The sequence below is a fragment of the Lagopus muta genome, chromosome 5 (assembly GCF_023343835.1).
Source record: "Lagopus muta isolate bLagMut1 chromosome 5, bLagMut1 primary, whole genome shotgun sequence".
Lineage (NCBI taxonomy): Eukaryota > Metazoa > Chordata > Aves > Galliformes > Phasianidae > Lagopus > Lagopus muta.
In genome coordinates, this window is record NC_064437.1 from 25,615,656 (window position 1) to 25,633,946 (window position 18,291).

Genomic DNA, 18,291 nt, shown 5'->3' on the forward strand with positions numbered 1-18,291 from the left:
CAGACAAATGGGAGCAGTGTTAGGATGGGAAGAAGAGGTGTGGATCGTGTCTTAGAAAAAAAACCAACAACCCAAAAGGGGAAAAACATCTTTGGCTTATTTATTTTTTATTTTTTATTTTTATTTTTATCTCGGAGGCTCATGTCAGGCTCTATCTCAGGTGGAAGAGCCTTGACTGGTCCCCGGGCTGGGCTGGGAGCTGCTGCCCTTTGTCCTCTGCAGTGGCAGTGGACTTTGGCAGTGGCGCCGGGGAGAGGAAGTGGGGCAGCAGGTGTGTGTGCGGCTGGTGGGGGTGGTGGGGACCCCGTCCTATAGGGGATCCAGGGGACCTGCACCGGGGTGGGAGGACTTGCTGGGTCCATCGAGACCCCGAATGGCCCCTGAGTGCATTAAAATCTGAGTGCGAGGGGGTGATGTGCAGTTCAGTGATGGCTTGTTGCATCCTGGTGTTTTAGGAAAGCTTCAGGTGGAACCCAAAGGGAATATGTATGTTTTACCCCTGCTTCCGCTGTAGGCGTTTTGGGAACAGAGGGCGGCAGCAGGGTCGGGAGGTGGGAGGAAGGTGGCAATGGGCTTCAGAGGAGGTTTTGGGGTGGGTGGAGAGCTGAAACCTGCAGGGATGGGTCTCGCTGCCTGCAGGCCATCGGAGCTCTTGGATCTGCTGCACGGAGCCCTGGGCCCCATCGCGGCCACCTCCAATGCGGCACAGCCGAGCTGCTGGGAGTGAGCAGGCAGAAGGCCGCCATGGGACCCCACTGCCCTGGAGGCCCATCCTCCCTGGCCCTCTGCCTCATCCTGGCTCCTGGGACCCTGGCAGGGACCTGCACCGGCCGGCATCCCGGGCTGAGAGCTATGAGAGCGGCCATGCCTTCCGGGCCTACTCCAGGTGGGAGCCAAGGGCTGCTAACGCAGAGCCCCCTGCCTCAGGAATGAGTGCTCTGTGAGCTCCAGAGCTCGGTGGGGAGGCTGCTTTGGTCTTCATCACCTCCTGCCCTGGAGATGCCATCTGTGGGTCTGTCCCTGGTGTAGTCCAGGCTCTGGTGGGATGTCCTCTCTCAGCTCCATGCGTTACGCTGTTTCAGGCAAGGATATGAAGACCCCTACTGGCAATACCCAGCAGCTGCCTACAGGGACAACTATGCTTACCAAAGCCACCAGTGGCAGCCCACAGCCTGGCAGGGCGACAGAGGTACCTCTGGGTCCAGGGATGGACCACCTGTGGTGATGCTCTTCCCAGGATGGGGGATGTTCTCCAGGGCTTCTCTTAGGGCATCCTGATCTGCATGGCTAAAAATCAGCATCAACCCAGGGTACAGGCTAAGTGTGGGGATGCTGATGGAGCTGTGGTCTGTGCCTGACTCATTGCTTTGTTTTTCTAACTCTCCAGATGTGACATGGGTTAAGCCTCACAGCAAGAGTACTGCTTATAGGGACCAGCACTACTACAAGGGCTACCACCCCAACCTGGCTGCCAGCCCCTCAGGGCAGGATAGGTAAGGAGGTACCTGGGCTGCGCTTCCAACTGATCCCATCACCTGCTGCAAAACCAGTGGGTTTGGTGCCAGTCTCCACATGTTCAGCTTCCACATCATCTCCTTTCCACAGGTCCCAGACCTATGATGCATATAAGGAGGGCTTCAGGCATTCATGGGCTGGGGTCAGCAATATGGGGGAGGCCACTGGCCAACCTCAAGAGGTAATCCCGAAGCAAGCAGGGATGGAGGAAGGCTTGGGGCTCTCACAGGGATTTTGGGAACCATTTCTGTACCCCCTCCAGCTGGGAGACAGTGAGGAAAGGTAAGTGAGTTTTAAGGATTTATTCTCTTTTTCCTTGCCATGCCACGGGCCAGCCCAGCCTGCTCCAGAAGTACCGTGAGTCAGGACTCAGCTCTAGTGGCTATGAGCTCAGCCAATACATCCGTGATGGAGCTGAACCGGACACTGTGTTTTCGGGGAGCTGGAGCCCTGTGCAAAGAGGTGAGGGCAGGTGGGGGTCTTGGTGAAGCTCTGGCAAGGGGGGAGCAAGTAAATAAATAGCAGATCTCCCAGCATCAGTTGTCTCATAGCTTGAACCTTGGCTGGAGGAGGTCCAGCAAAGGGCTGCTGTGGGGTGTATGCATGGTTTGATGGCTTTGCCATGGTGGGTGCAAGGAGCTGTCATCTATGTGTCTTCTGCTTTAGGAGGGTCCTTGGAGTCAGCTGTGGTGGCACCCCTCAAGTACCCACAGCCACATGTGCCAGTCTGCTTGGGAGCTGGAGGGCAACTGGTGCTGGTGTGTCCCCACCGCCCCACTGAAGGGCAGCTCCCCCTGGTTGAGCTGCACAGCCTAGAGGTAAACCCTGGTTCCTCAGAGAGCCTGTAGTTCCCTCCCTAGAGCTGCTTCTTCCACCCCAGTAGGGTCAAATACCATTCCTTGCCTAAGCGGGGCCCCTCAGCCACCCTCCTGTCCCCACTGCCATCTTGCCTCCAGCCCTCATGATCTCTTAGGCCTCATTCTGCCAGCCATATCCATTCCCTGAGCCCACCACAGCCTCCCTTCCTTGCCTTGCCATCTCAAGTCTGGTCCTTAGCACTGGATTCTATGTCATGGTTCAAGGGTCTGTGCTGTGGGGGGTTAACCTTAGGATGGCATAGAGATTGAATTCACCAACACAGTTAAACCCTTGGCCAAGACACTAAACTTTCATCTAGTCCAGTAGGTGCTAGCCTCATTGCTGGGGTCCAGCTGCTGAATTTGCTCTTGATTTTCAGGTAATCCTTCAAGGCACGAAAGATCAGGAGGAGCTTCAGGCCTTCCCAGGGCCCCTGGCCAGGTATGGACACGGTGGGTTGCAGACTGGTGTCCTGTGCTGGCACAGCTGGCATCTCTCCTTCAGCAGGAGATGAGCCTGAGACAGGCATCGCTGCCTCTGTGGCTTTGGGAGGTGATGTGTATAAGGGCCATGTCTGGGTTCAGATAGAGAACCCATCCCATCTCTGTGGTTTTGATTGGTTTGTGTTGTGGGAATTGGCTTTTTTGGATATCCAAAGGGTGTGGGTTTGGTGTGGTTTCTATCTCTGACCTTATTTTGTATTCATGCCCTGGCAAATTGATGGGGCATTTCCTTGGCCCTCTAAAATCGTGAGATGTGCTGTGGTTTAGGCTTTGCTAAGTTTTTGCCCTCTGAGGCTGCTGAGCATCTTTGTGCAGAGTGAGCCCAGGGATCAATCATAGCATGTTGAATCAGGCTGGCTCTCTGTCATCTTCATTACACCAGAGTGCAGAAGGAAAGCCATTTACTGAGCAAAAGGACTGGGGAGACCTGGAGGTCCCTCTCCTGCCTGATATTCCTGTGTCTCTCAGCCTCTTTTGCTGTCCAATTGTCAGATTTTTTTTTATTGTAAAATGGAATAGTGCTGCTTGGTTTGCGCACTGCTTGAAGTTTTCTGCCTTTCTTTCAGACCTAGAGGGTTTATATGGTCACAGGTGTCTTTTTCCCTTTGCCATGCCAATTAATCAAGTAAAAGATACTGCCTGTGTGTGTACCTCTCACAGCCTTGGATGTTTGTGGCTGTAATGGCACTGCACTTAAGCAAAATGGAGGTTCTCTGCAAGTTAACTGATGAGCAATTTAATAGGAGGAAAGAGAGGGTGTGAGATGGTCTCAGAATCTCTGAAACCTGCAAAGTCCTCATAATGACCAATTTTCTTAAGCATCTTTGAGCTTAGTGTGGCTGATGCAGTGTGTAGTCATTGACTACTTAGGATCTTCTCTCTTCTGTCTTCTTTGAGTCTTTGTCATCCTTGTCAGTGAACTCAGAGATGCTTTGGCTCTTAATTTGTCCTAGATTGCTCTCCCTTAGGTTCCTTTGGATGCCTTTCTTTGCTGCCGTAGGGAAGATCTGCACAAGGTAGATGTGATGACATTTTGCCAGCAAAAGATAGCCTCAAGCTGTGATCTCTCAACACAGAGAGGCAGAGATTCAGCTCTTCTCTGGAAATTCCTGGTCCTCCTCTGCCGACAGAATGGGGTAGGTGCCCCCAAGAGGGGCTGACCCTTTTGATCTTTGTGCTGAGGCATGTTAATATGCTCCTCACATCTTTCTTGATCCAGCTGCTGTTTGGTGGGGTGCTATACCTTGAAGTCATCCCATTCCCAAAGTACCATCAATCACTTTGGTTCTGCCTGGGTATTTGGAGCAGACCTCTGCTCCTGGATTGCTTTTCGTCCTTGTGAAGTGCCAACATCGCAATGCAACAACAGCTCTGAGAGAGACTTGTGCTGTCTTTATTGAGGAGACAGCACTTGTACTTACAAGCAGACTAATCCCTTAATCCAATGAATTCTACCCAATCTAATCTATGGCTGCTCCTTGGGAGCAGGTGAACAAGATCATCAGAACAAGTTGAGCTGGCTACTTTGCCCTCCAGAAATGCATGCTAGTGGCCAAGGCTGGTCTTGCTGGGAGCAGTGTGAGGGCTGGATGTGCCACAAGGAGGCAGCCTCCATCGGCTTTTCTCCTCCCCTTCCTTTTCACAGTCCACGGTGGGCTCGGACGTGGCGGAGCTGCTGATGCAGGACCGCAGTCAACAGGAGAGATACAAGAGGCAGGAGCCGGCGTTGGGCCCCGTCAGCCTGGTGGATGAGGAGTGGCGGCAACTGGGGACACTGGACCTCATCACAGGGGAAGTCCCTCCTGTGGTGGAGACACAGGCACAGATAGTGGAGAAGTTCACCAAGCTCCTCTACTATGGCAGAAAGAAAGTAAGCGTGGTTTGGGAAATAGCGCTGATTATTTTTTGTGTTGGCTTCATTGGCGTCCTTAAAGGGAAGGGTGGTCTAGAAGTGCCTTGTGGTTGTGGCATCCATCCTTCAAGTTGCATTTGTACAACATTTATCACTGTGGAAGGTAGAAAGCTAAAGAGGCCTTAGTGAATACACTTTGTGACTGTATATAATACTGCATAAATCCAATGGGATTTGGGGCTCTTCTCCAAAATGAGGAGCAGGGCAAGGAGTTGAAGTGTGTGCAGACCCCTTAGCCCTCTGCCTTGACTTCAGGATGCACTGGTTTGGGCCATGAGAAACCAGCTGTGGGGCCATGCTCTCTTCCTGTCCAGCAAGATGGACCCTCGGACCTACAGTTGGGTGCTTACTGGGTAAGCTGGGGAGGTTAAAGCACTGTGCTCTGTGACTTTGCTGAGCACAGATGACCTTGGGTGCTCTTAGCACCTACCAAAAGAGCCCTGGTTTCACCTGGACATTTTTAGAGGAGTCAGAGGGGACGAAGAGCATCGTTGAGTTCTTCAGGCTTCCTGATGGATGGGAAGAATTAAACTAGGGGTTGGGAGGCAGAAGGAAAGCTGTTTCTCGGAGTCACGGGATGGTTCTGTTGAGTCCTTGGTTTTGCCCTTAGCTGCAGGTTGGCAAAGGGTGGGTGGTGAGAGCCGTCTTTACCGGGATCCAATTCAGTCTGAGTCATTCATTCCACTCATACGAGTGTTTTCTGGCAGAATTAACGTACTTAGTCTGGATTGAATTGATCCCTTCAGGGAGAGTTAAGCAAAAATTTTCTCCTGCGTAACTCAAATCCATTTAAGGAGGTTTTATCCAGCATTGTCCTTGAGACTCTGCTGGAGGCAACACAGATCCCCAGCCTGATGGGGCCTGCTCTCCTTTTTGCCTTCCTTTCCCCAGCAAGTACAGCTCCCTAGGATGCGCTTTCCTGCCTCCACAGGTTCACCAGCACGTTGGCCACCAATGACCCTCTGCAGACCTTCTTCCAGCTCATGTCAGGAAGGATCCCGCAGGCAGTGCAGGTCTGTGAGCAGCAGGCTGGCCCCATTGCCCACCTCACCCACCTCATGACAACCACCCTGCCTCACCTTCGCTTCCCTCTCCTCCAGAGCTGCGGGGATGCCAGGTGGGGAGACTGGAGGCCCCACCTGGCTGTGCTGCTGTCCAACAAGGTGGGAGACCTGGAGCTGAACCACCGGGCCATCGTCACCATGGGAGACACCTTGGGTGAGCTGAGGCTACTTGAGAAAGAGAATGGAGTGGTTGGGTTGGAATTTGCCTGTGAGTTTGGAGGCCTTCACAGCAATGCTGAGCACATGTTGCTGTTCCTCAGGGCTAAGTTCTGTGTCTTTCTCCCACCCAGCTGGCAAGGGAGCAGTGGAGGCAGCTCACTTCTGCTACCTGATGGCAGATATTCCATTTGGTTACTTTGGGGTGAAGGCAGACCGCATGGCTCTGCTGGGCAGCAGCCACCGGTGAGTCAGCCCAGCCCTGCAGGGCTACATCTCCAACTCTTCCTCATTCCTGTGATCTCTTCTGCAAAATAACAAAAAGAAAACAAAACTTTAGGTGTTTTACTGTCCATAATGGCAGCTGTGCTCTTCCAGCTGTGGTCTGCCACTGTAGCATAGCTTGGGCATGTAAAGCCTTGCTACTGTGCCCTGAACATCTCTCTCCTCTGCTCTGCAGCCAGGCATTCACCCATTTTGCCACCACCGAGGCCATTCAGCGCATGGAAATCTTTGAGTACTGCCAGCAGCTGCGGCACCCCACATCCTTCCTGCTCCCATTCCAGGTATAGGGTTCAAGCAAGAACAGCTGCTGCTCAAAATGGACTGAAGACACCCCAAAAGCATCCCCTGCCCTGATAGAGCTGAGACGGAGGTTGCTCTCCAAAGTTTGGCTCCTTGTTGGGTTTGGGGGACACTAGCAGGACTGTGCTGGCCAAGGGGCTGCTCCAAGGCAGGGAACTGGGTTTTGGGCTCTGTGTTGAGTAGGAACATCTTGCTCCCATCTCATGGCCACTGCTCTCCCTAGGTGTACAAGCTCCTCTATGCCTCTCGCCTAGCTGACCATGGGATGCCAGCCCAAGCACTGCTCTACTGTGAGCAGATCGCTACTGTGCTCCTTCAGCAGGACCCAACCAGCCACCCCGTCCTGGCCCAGCAACTGACCAAGGTGAGTTTTGTGCCTCTGTCATATGGATCCTGTGTGGGGATGTTGCTGGGGGCCTGCTGGTTTGGGGATTTCACGTAGGTGCCTATACTTATCAGTGTGTTTTGTGCCATAAAGGGTAGGAGCTGTTCGGAGACAAAGGACTTTGGGGTTTGGATATCCCCAAGTCACCTCCCCCAGGTGCTTGTTGTCCCCATGTTTTTGCATCCAAATGTCCCAGGCTGCATGCCTTCCCCCATGACAACACCTTTGTGTGGGCAGGTGGATGCTGCTGTGCTGCAGGAGCTGCCCCCAGCCCCAAAACTTGGTGCTGCACACTGCAGCCCCCCTGCTGCATCACAGAAACCTATTTACTGCCTAACAGCCTCTCAGATCTGCTGTTCTGCTGGGGATAATGCTCCTCCTGGGAGAAAACACTTTCATCTGAAAAACCAGTGCATTCATACACACTCTTGTCTTTGATGTTTTAGACTGTGTTACAAATTATGATACACATTAGTGTTTGATTAAGACTTCCCCTCTTTTGAAGCCGGGGACGATATACAACCAGGTGCTGGTTCATTAATATTGGATCAAAGTGCACATTAGCTTTTGGATTAAACATTCCCCCCGTTTAGGAGTAATCATGCTTATAATTTCCTCTTTCCTGCCATTGATTTGGGATGAGTGCATGTTTGCACAAAGCTGGGACACACAGGGGTCTGGCTGTGCTGGGCAGCTCTGGCCGGTCCCTGTCCCCAGCATGTGTCTCATCTGGCTGTCACCAGTGAATCACAGCATCGTTTGAGCTGAAAGGGTCCCTTAAAGGCCGTCTGGTCCAACCCCCTGCACTGAACAGGGACACCCACAGCTCCATCAGTGCTGAGAGCCCCATCCAGCCTGACCTTGGCTGTCTGCAGTGATATGGCACCACCTCCTCTTTGGGCAACCCATGCCAGTGCCCCACCAGGGTGTGGATACAGACCAATCTCTTACTGGAGAAGTGAAATGTGCAGCAGTACTGCAGTGAGGGACACGGGGGAGACAGTGGAGCGTGGAAAAAATACAGAGCACAACATGACAGCAGGATGCTGTGGTGGGGGAAGAGGGGGGAAAAGAAAGAAGGTGATGTTATCATGTTGTTCTGGGCTGTGAAAGCACAAATGGCATGTGTGAGACAAGGAGGTGATAATCCCCCATCCTTGAGGGTCTCAGCTGGGGCACTGTGCCCTGTTTGGGATGCGCAGCACAGGGACAGTGCCAGACTGGTGCAGAAGAGAAGAGCTCAGTGATAAGAGGTGAAGGGAAAAACGACCGCAGGGTTGTTTTCTGCAAGTCAGATAAGGTGGAGAGGAAAAGGGTGCAGGGGGCTGTGATAAAGGTCTGTGGGAAAAGCGTGCGGGAGGCTGGTTTTAGGGAGCAAGGATCGAGAGGCTTAATTTGCAGTGAGGTCAGGAACAGCTCTGTGTCCCTGCACAACAGCTGGCTGAGCGACTGAAGCTCTGTGACCCACTGCTACTGGAGATGCCTGAGCAGGACCTGGCGCTGGAGCCTGAGTGGCTGCTGCAGCTCCGTACCCACTGCCAACACTGCGAGGTGAGGAGCAGCTTTGGGCATGCTTTGCCTTCTGCTTTCCCCTCCTGCCCTGGGGTGGAAAGTGGTGGTGGTGGTGGTGGTGGTGGTGGTGGTGTGCTGCTTGTGCTGCAGTGTCCTTTGCTCTTTGCCCCATGCCACGTTTTTCTGTCCCCTTTCTTTGCTCTCTGGCTACCTGCAGGTGCAGGATGACCTCACTCCAGAGGTGGCACCAACCCAGCCAGAGCCCTGGGATACTGCAGCCACCCCAGGTAAGGAAACAAAGCCCAGAGGGCCCCTGCCTAGAGGCTAATTCCTTGAGCTCCAGGTTACCCCATGGGTGTTGTGTGCCCATCCACAGAGCCCCATAGAGAGGCTATAGCCGCCTCCATCCATGCAGTGCTTATGTGCACCTGGCTGCCTGGTTGAGTCTGGTTTTCTGGAGATGCCAGCACTGATGGGTGGAGAACTGATGCAGATAGGATAAAAATGACAAATCTCTCTGAGCCGTTTCTTCCGATCAGCTTTCCTCACTGCTGCCAAATTCTCTTTTGAGGAGCTCTGCCTGGCAGTAAAAAGGATCATCAATCCTGATTGCCTCCTGCTGCTATCGGGGTTGAGGCTACGATCATCCCTGTCTGAAAAAAAAAAAAGAAAAAAAGAAAAAAACCAACAAAAAACATTGCAGGTGGTTTGGGATGGCTCCTTCAAGCCATGGTCTCAGCAGTGCACCTGCTTTCCTTGCACCTGGGGCCTCCCTGCATTGGGTCAGGGTCCTGCCTGGTGGTACCTTTGGCAGTGGGACAGAAGATGCAGTATAGTACATTCCATGTTGTCCTTGGGGTCCCTGTTCACCCTGGCAGCTCATGCTGATGTGTAATGGAGAAGGAAAAACCCTCTGCACCAGTTCTGATGGACTTGCAAATGGTGCCGTGAGCTTCAGGTGTCTTTTCTAGGCAGAGAGATGGACCATGAACAGCCTCAGAGCGATGGCCCCCAGCATGAGCAGTGGTATCAGCCTCCTGTGCCTGATCCCCACCAGGATGCGTCCATCCAGCCCCAGGAGGTTGCAGTGTTGGGCATGGGGCTGACTTCCCAGGAAGAACTTTGCCCTGAGCCCTCTCTGCAGGCAGTGCCAACAGCAGGTAGGTGCCCAAGTGCATCTCCCCATGCTGTAGCAGTCATGAGTGGTGTCTCTTGGGAAGCGTGGTGAATGCTACTGCTGCCACACCAGCACCTTGCTTCCCTGGATCATGCTTCACCCAGATTCAAGGTCACAATCACCTTGTCCAAAGCAGTAAAGGACTAAAACCACCTCTGGTGGAAATGGGGCAGGAGCAAACTGGGCTCAGCCCTGGCCATGCCTTCTCCATCTCTCATCTAGGTGATGCTGAGGAGCCCCAGGATGCCCATAGGGTGCAGCAGCCGGTGCTGGCAGAGCTGGTGAGTTGGGGCAGTCACTCCATGGTGCTTGGGGTTGGGATGTGGGATTTGCATGGTAGGTCATGCTTGTTGATCCACAAGTGCCATGTTCTAGCCTTGGTCTCCAATGCCAGCAGGAATTAAACACAAGGGCTCGCTCGGCCTCAGAGAGCTCCACGGCATCCCTGGAGGAAGGCAGCCAGACATCCTCAGACAGCACTGCTGAGGAGCTGGAGGGGGCATCGGAGGACAAGGTGAGTGGGTTGCAGGCAGATGACATGTGGCTGTCTCTTGCCTGGCTGCCCTCTCCCAGCCATACCTTGGGCAGGATGGCATTGACAGCCACGTGGGGACATCTGTCTGTGTGGGTGTTGATGATTTGAGGGGAACTGTGGTCTTACGGCATCCTCACCCTCTCACTGCTTTGACCACGGAAACCTGTCCTTGCCAGAGCTCTGGATTCCGATGGTTTGGCTGGTTTCGGTCCAAGCCCCAGAGGGAATCCTCTCCCAAAGCCACGACCTCAGGCTCCCCCATGCCAGGACTGCAGGTAGGGGGGACACCCAGGGTGCAGCACGGGGACGGTGGCACATTGCTCCCTTCATCCCTCCTCTCCATCCTTTTGCCCTGGAAGTGAATCCTTTACTGATAATAACTGTAAATAAATAGAGTGCCTTTGCTGTGTGAGGAATGCTCTAACCAGGTCAATACATTTTCAGGATCGGAGGTCCCCATCCCCACCCAGTGCTGTCCCTTCTGCTCAGCCCCCAGCATCCCCATCTCCTTACAGAAACCCCGGTAAGTGCTCCTATTGGGAAGCTTCTCCTTTCTTTTTGGAGCGGAATGACAGGAGGGTGAAATATCTTTTGCTGCAGTGTCGATCGACATGAAGGGCCAGTGGGATGCAGATGGCCATGAGGTGAGGAGAGCTGTGGCTGTGCCTGTGCTGGGGATGCTCTGCTTGGGGTGGCTGCAGAGCTGCAGTCGCCTCTAAGGTTCTTCTCCCTTCACCCATTGCAGCCCAGCTCCCAGCAGCCAGGGATGGTTCCGCTTTTCAACCCTGCGCAGGTTTCCCAGGTGAGGTGGGCAGCGCCGTGCCTCGGGGCTGCCCATTACATTGGAGAAGGGGTGGTGACTGGTGTATAAGCACTTCTGAACCACTCTCTGTGCTTCCCAGCTCGCTGCTGCCCGGCCCACCCAACCCAGACTGCTCTCGCAGCGCCGCTACCCCAACCCACTGTGAGTGGGGGTTGGTGTGTGTGTGTGTAATGCTCAGAGAAAACAACAGCACTTTGTGGAATGCTTTCATCCAAAATGGTGTTTGCCTTTTTTGTTGTTTTTTTCTTTCTTTTTTTTTTTTTTTTAAACGGTGGAGAGGGGGAGGAGGCACAGGTTGGGCTGGGTGGTAGTGAAAAGCAGCGAAATGTGATAGGACAAGGGGAAATGGTTTTCAAGTGGAAGGGGGGGGATTTAGGCTGGATAGATTGGAGAGAGGCAATAAGGTCAGCAAGGCACAGGCTGCCCCGAGAGGGGGTGGTGCTCCGTCCCCGCAGACGTGGAGCTCCGGCTGGATGGGCTGTGAGCGCTGACGGATCTCCGGCTGTCCCTGCTGAGTGCAGGGGGTGGGACAGCTCTCACGGTCCCACCTCAAGCACGAAAAAGTTGTCCGGCGGAGAGTAGTCTGAATTAGGTTGTGCGGCACTGCCCCACCTCACCCATTGGACTCAGTACGCCGGCCGTGAGTCTGTCTCAAAGCACCGCGGGGCCACGAGCATCCGCCCCGGCTCAGATCAAATCCGCAGCCGCTCGGGCTTCTCCTGCCCAGGCCGGCCCGCGCGGCGCCCCCCCTTGCTGGTGGCTCACCCACCCACGCGGGCGGGGCTCTGCTGGAGCCGCGTCAGGCCCCTCCCTCAGACCTTCCCCGAGGCGGGGACTGCGGGTGACGGGCACCCAGTGCGTGGCCTCGACGGTGAGCTTCCTCCGGACGTTGTCGGGGTTTCCAACGGAATATATATAGAGCTCTAATTCTCGAACGCTTTATGGCTGTGGCGAGTTACCCGGCATGCTCTGAGGAATATGGTAACGAAGGTGGCCCCGCCCCTTCTGCTAGGAGTGACTATGTACGGAGCGGTTAGAATGGGGCCCCGGGCAGCCTGAGCTGGGGGGGGGGGGGGGGGGGGGGGGGGAAGGGAAAGGGAGGGAATATGAATGGGTCGGAGCTGCTGGAAGCTCACCCCCAGCTTGCAGCAGCGCGTGGAAGCTCCAGGATGGGTAACTGGCTAACAGAGCTCATTGCTAATTAGGGAGGGTGCGTACTTTCTTCCCCTGTCAAACAGAATTGGGCTGCTTGTGGGGCAGCCTGTGGGCATTACTTGGATCTGGAGCCAACCGTGCCCCGAACAGCGATGTATTTAGGGGTTAGATACCTGATGAGATGCTTTGAGGCACTGCACAAGGGGATACCACTGCACTCAGCTTGTTCTTCCAGCATCCTCCTCCCAGCTGCACTTAGTGCGTGTGTCCCACTGGGCTCAGCAGGGCTGTGATTTTTTGGAGCTGTTATTTATTAGATGAAGTGCTGGGTGATGACCTTGTCTCTGTTCCTTCAGCTCCCGGTGCCACCCGCCATGCAGCTGGTTGTCTGGGGTCACTTACTGATCTGCTGTATGAAGCAAGCTTTCATTGCTTGCTCGAGTGTCCCTAGGACATGAATATTAACAAAGCTCAGGTATCCCGTGGTGCTGGCTGTCACTGTGGGCCACCGAGGGCTCGTTTAGAGCTGCTTTGCTCTGCAGGGAACTCTGTGATGGAGCTGTAATCAAGTGTTTGTGACCTCTGCTCCAAAGCACCATTCAGGACTTTGGAGCATGGGGATGTTTGTGATGCTGCTGGTTGATCAGGTGATACACGTTGTTTATGGAAAAGCACCTTGGAAATCATGGAATATTCCAATTTGGAAGGGACTCACAAGGATTACAGAGTCCAATTTTGGCTCTCCTGGAGCCCTGGGCTGGGAGCAGCAGTGTGGGGACAGGCACAACACACCAGCTACAGCAGTGCCTCTTGTACCCGTGATGCTGAGGGACCCATGCTGTTCTTGGAGATCTTAAATACTGAATACATCATCCCGAGGCTGTGAATTACTGTTGGAGAGCTGAAAAAAGCAAAACAACAAAAAAAGTTAGAAGTCTCTGACAGCATAGGGTAAAAGCATCACCTTTCTTGATGTGTCTGTCATGAGCAGAGATCGTATCTGGTGGTGAGATGAAGAGAAGTTGTGTGCTGGCTGGTGTTAATTACAAAGAGAAAAACACATGAAAATCAAGTGAAATTGAATCCCACTGCATCTGCTATTCCCAGAGTGGAAGGCCTCAGTGCATCTCATTAGTTTAAAACCCCTGATGGTGAGAGCTCGGCTTCCAACAGGAGATTGATGTGACATTGAAACCAGGGAGAGGATTAGCTGCCCGCCTGTGAACTTGTCCAAAGGAGTTTAACATGTAAATGTTCCGGCAACGTGGCTCCCAGTGAGAAGGCATGCCCGTTAATTAAGGCCCCTGGGATTGCATGGTTGCAATGAGGGAGGGATGAGCTCTGTGCATGCAGAAAGGCCTGCTGCTATTTTCTCTGTGGTAGAGCCCTTCTGACTGAGAGCTTTGCATGGGTGGGTGAGCTCTGCTGGTCACTGGGATGATCTGCTGTAGGGCAAGGTGAGCACTGTGGGTGTTGGGTTGGGACTGCACCTACCAGTCATGCAAGAGAGATTGGGATCCTCCTCCATCCTCCATCCTCCTCCATCGTGTCTCTACTTCTTACCTCCCTGCTCTCAAGCCCTGCTTAAAACAAACAGACCTTCAGGTACTTCGTGGGAGGAGAGGCTCCGAGAGGAGAGCTTGCATCCTGCTGCGGTGCCTTGCAGCTTCCTCATGAGGATGAACCAGATTAGGATGCAGCAGTCTGGAAAAGATGAAGTGGTGAGAGACCTACACAGTTCTAAGTGCTGAGGAGGTGATTAGGAAGCAATAGTTTGTTGTTTCCTGCAGTGCAAGGAGCTGGGGCTGCCTGCTGAAAACTTCAGTCTCCATGCGGGTTTGGAGCAATGTGGGTTTGAACTGAACTGCATCACAGAGCTGTGTGTGTTTGGGAGAAGTAACTCAGCTGTTGCAACTTGTTGTCCCAGGATGTGAGGAGACCAGAAATATAATGAGCCTTTAAAAGGGAATTTGATTATGTTGTGGCAGGTAACTCTTGTCAGGGGACCTGAACGTGGCCCCAAGGGGTGGGTGACCCAATGCTCTGCAGGAAGACCCTCTTCTTGGGAGGCTGCGATCCAAACAGCCCTTTCAGCTCAAGCTGAAGAAGTGTTCCTTGGTGCAGACGCTTATGTTTCTTCTTGTACCCACGCCTGCCTTGCAGAAGTTGCAGCTGCGTGTGGGTTGCTTGGTGACAGTTCTTCTGGGCAGGGCAGGGAATTAAACAGTAAGTAGGATTAATAAAAACGTATCAAAATATGTAAACATATGCATCAAGTCTCTTTGAAAATGAAGGAGCAGTTAATAAGTATTTGCAATCAACGTTCCTACGTGGAAGCCTTCTCTAAAAGCAGCTCTGAGACTGCTCAAACAACCCATCTCTTTCCATCATTTTAACAGCCTGTTTTCTCGAGGCAGATGAAATGATTTGCCTGAAGAGCTGTCTCCCCTCCTCCCCACCTATGACAGGCTGTATCAGACAGGTGTCTGTCTCCTGGCTGTGTCCTGAGATGGCTCCTGGGCCTGGTGGTACCTGGAATCATGGTTACAGCATTGTTTGAGTTGGAAGTGACCATTAGTGGCCATCTGGTCCCACTCCCTGCACTGAACAGGGAAACTCAGCTCCATCAGAGCTCAGAGCCCATCCACCCTGACCTTGATGTCTGTAGGGATGGGGCACTACCGTGTCTCTGTTCCAGTGCCTCACCATCCTGAGTTCCTGCTCTGGGCAGCTGTGGGTCACAGTGAGTAGCCAGATCATGCCTTCTGTTTATTTCCATGGAAACTACAGTAGATAAGAAGAGCACAACAACATGTAGTGGGATATTGGTGGAATGTTTCAACCTCTGCTGCTGTTGCACTATGATCTGCCTCTGACATTGTGAGCTGGCAAAATAAAATAGAAGGCATCACTTTTGGAGCAGCCATCGTACAAGCTTGTTCTTCTCTGAGTTGTGGGTCCTGAAGCACTGCATCCAGGACATGTGGGCACCATCTAGATATGGTAAGGTAGGATGGCAGGTGATGAGCAAAATGTTCTGTTTCTGGGACTTACACCTCCATAATTCCTGCAGGGATTTCAGTGCTCAGGTGATGTTGCTACTTTGCCTTTCCCCAAGGCTACAGGAGCTGGGAACCACACAGCTTATAGTGCTTCCCTGGTCCCTGCAGTTGTTCCCTGCCCCTCTCTCTGAGGGTGTGTTTGAGTTCAGCTTTGTGGGATAACGGATGGGACTGTCAGGCCTGTTGTCCCAACAACCCAAGAAGATAAATTGTCCAATGTATGCAGCAACCTTTGCCGGTCCCTCACCCCAGAAGGAAGCAGCCCCATGACAGATGGGCTGACGAGCAGCACTGACACAACTGGGGCAGTGTGGATGTCAGAGGGTGAGAACCACATCTCTCTTCTTTCCACTTGGCACCCCAGAGCCTCTGGGCCAGGCAGCTGTTGCTTATCACCGCCTCCCTTGGTTATTGATGGAAGCTGGCAGCGTGAGAGCCCTGTCTATGAGAAAGACACTAGTCATGGTCCCAACATCGCACTGCAGAGCTGCCATCTGTCCTCTGGATGCTGGTAATGGATCTGAGCGCATCAGTGCTAACTTTCTGGCTAGACTTGACTCTGCTTCTCTATCTTATTTTCCAGAAGGGAAGATCCTAGACTGGCTCTTCAGGATCTGGATCCTGGGCTGTCCCTTCATCTTCTGTTCTGCTGAGGAGCAAGTAATGCTGGGATGGATGGTTACAAGTTTTGGCACGTGCTGCCCAGGAAGGTGGAGGGATCACCATTCCTGGAGGTGTTGAAGAACCATGGAGTGGAGATGTGGTCAGTGTTGGAGATGGGCTGGGGTTGGGCTTGGTGATCTGAGAGGTCTTTTCCAATAGTCCAATGATTCTAAGATGCCTCACCTAGAGCAGTTTGGAGAGACTGTGCAAATAACAGCACAACTTTCTCCTTTTGTCAGTATGTGAGGAAAGTTTGGCAAGGCCACAGCAAGGTGAATCTTGTGAGCATCCTAGAGCTGTGAGCTATGAGCCAGCCTTACTATGAAAGTCCATTAGCCACGAGCAAAACTGCTCCTGGGCTCAGCATTCAGCACCTGTTATGGGCTGAATTAGTCCTTAATTTCTATCCCTGACAGTTAAAATGACTCAGACATTTCTTCCCAAGACTGGGTATTGCTTCTGACTGCATCCCTTGCAGCCATGGCTCTACTGACAATTAAATTGTTCTCAGAAACCCGGTGACCATTGTGTCTGCAGGTCAAGGTAGGCTGCTGCTCTCACATGAGCCTTGCTATGTGGCCAGAAGAGGAGCTCTGCTGTAGAAAGCAAAAGATGAGACGCATTTGAGGACTCAATGGCTGCAGGTTTAACAAGATCAATACCACCTCTGCAAAAGATTACATGGTATACTAGGCAGCAAATAGACCACTTCTGCTGGATTTGGAAGCCATTTATAGAGTCTATTAGGGAAGGTAAGGTAGAAGGGACGTATCTGGAGTAAATTGCACAGATGCAGTAACTCACTCTCATGTTAAGGGTTTTGCAGTCTATTAAATAATGGAACTAAAGGCAAAATAAATGAGATTTCTTTTTCTGTAAGAAGCTTTACCACCAGCAGCAATGATAGGACCAGGCTGTTGCACTATTCTGGCTCCCACTGCTCACATCAGGAGGGCTAAACCTAATGCAAATTTGGTGCTTTGGCACTGGCTGAAGACTGAAGCTTTACCCTCACAGAAATAATTGTAGCATCACAGAATGGCTGCCTTGGAAGGGACCTCAAAGACCATCCAGCTCCAATTCCCTGCTCCAGGCTGGTTACAAACCACTTATTCAGGCACCAGATCAGGCTGCCCATGCATGCTACATGGCCAGTGCTCATGTTTGCCCACGGTGAGCAGGCAGGAGCTGAGAACTGCTTTTGAGAGCAGGCTCTCTGAGCTCAGGCTGCTCCATTGGGCTCGTTTGAGCTGCCCTTGTGCCTTTATCACCTCCTGCGGTGTGCCCTCTGAATAATTAGCTCTAATAATGCATGAGCAATAGCCTGCCTGGTCACCATGCCTGCATGGCAGGGTGCTCTGCTTCTGTCATTCCTCCCATTCTCTGTCCAGTCTTATTTGAAATATCCTGCAGGATGAATTATGGTGCTCTGAGAGAATCTGCAAAATAGGATCACAGGCCAATTGAATCCATCTGCAAAGTATAGGAGCACAATATATCACCCTACAGATGGATTATATATATATATATTTTTTTTTTTTTTCCCACTCCCTTCTTTATTTTAAGGGGTTCTTGAACCTAGAAAGAACAGCAGACGCAAGCTGCATGATGTAATGAACTGAGTGCTGCCTGCAGGTGAGCTGTGCAGGAGGGATGGTGATGCTGAGATGTCCATAGGGAGGCAATGGGCAGCAATGGCTTAGGGAAGCAAGGCAGGGCTTCACACCTTGGCACTGCCCAGCCTGCTCCCTCCTGCAACAGAATGATGCTGTGTGAGTCTCTGGGAGGATGTCACAGGGCACAGCATTCGTGTGCTGAGAGAGACAGGAGCTGGCAATGTTTACCAGCAGCGGCAGGCTTTAGGGACAGACTTCTTTGCACTCCAGGTGGATGGAGGTTGGCCTCGTGCTGCTTCCCAAGCCTCCCTTGTCCTCGGGCTGGGATGCTCCAGTCGTTACCCAAGGGGGAAGGGAAATGAGTTAAACCCATCTTCAGACACGTTTGTATTGATTCTGTCACTTTCTTGCTGCTTGCTGACAGGTGATGGATGGCTCATAATGCGACCGGCACAGTACATTACGTTTCCCATCCAGGGACTCCTAAATCATTTCAAATTTTCAAATTCCCTAATCAATATTTTATCAGTAGCAGAAGAAAGCGGAACGGGCCCATTTCTCAAGACGGAGGGGAGTGAGCGTGTGTGTATGCGTGCCTGCACATGGATGTGAGTTTGTGTATTTGTAATAGCAACTAAAGCATCGCTAGCACAGTGATTACAGTACCTGCAGCTGTGAAAATAAATGCAGAAGCAGGACTGGGAGTGGTGTTTACATTCTGGTGACTACAGGATGAAACAAATTAAGGACTCAAGCGTTTGGTGTTAATG

At 52.5% G+C, this 18,291-nt stretch overlaps 1 protein-coding gene across 1 annotated transcript; it reads left to right on the forward strand.

Annotated features, from left to right (window-relative positions):
• The first annotated feature begins 249 nt into the window (after nt 1-249).
• Nucleotides 250-11,226, forward strand: SEC16B (SEC16 homolog B, endoplasmic reticulum export factor). Its single transcript, XM_048946853.1, has 26 exons — nt 250-271; nt 640-886; nt 1,083-1,189; nt 1,388-1,493; nt 1,606-1,696; nt 1,851-1,977; nt 2,182-2,333; nt 2,753-2,814; nt 3,877-4,012; nt 4,522-4,746; nt 5,044-5,141; nt 5,720-5,801; nt 5,889-6,006; nt 6,143-6,254; nt 6,469-6,574; nt 6,817-6,957; nt 8,416-8,529; nt 8,708-8,777; nt 9,462-9,650; nt 9,890-9,948; nt 10,065-10,181; nt 10,379-10,477; nt 10,647-10,725; nt 10,803-10,846; nt 10,948-11,004; nt 11,105-11,226. The coding sequence occupies exons 2-26, from the start codon at nt 699-701 to the stop codon at nt 11,168-11,170; spliced, it is 2,745 nt and encodes a 914-aa protein (XP_048802810.1). The 5' UTR covers nt 250-271; nt 640-698; the 3' UTR covers nt 11,171-11,226.
• Nucleotides 11,227-18,291: the final 7,065 nt, after the last annotated feature.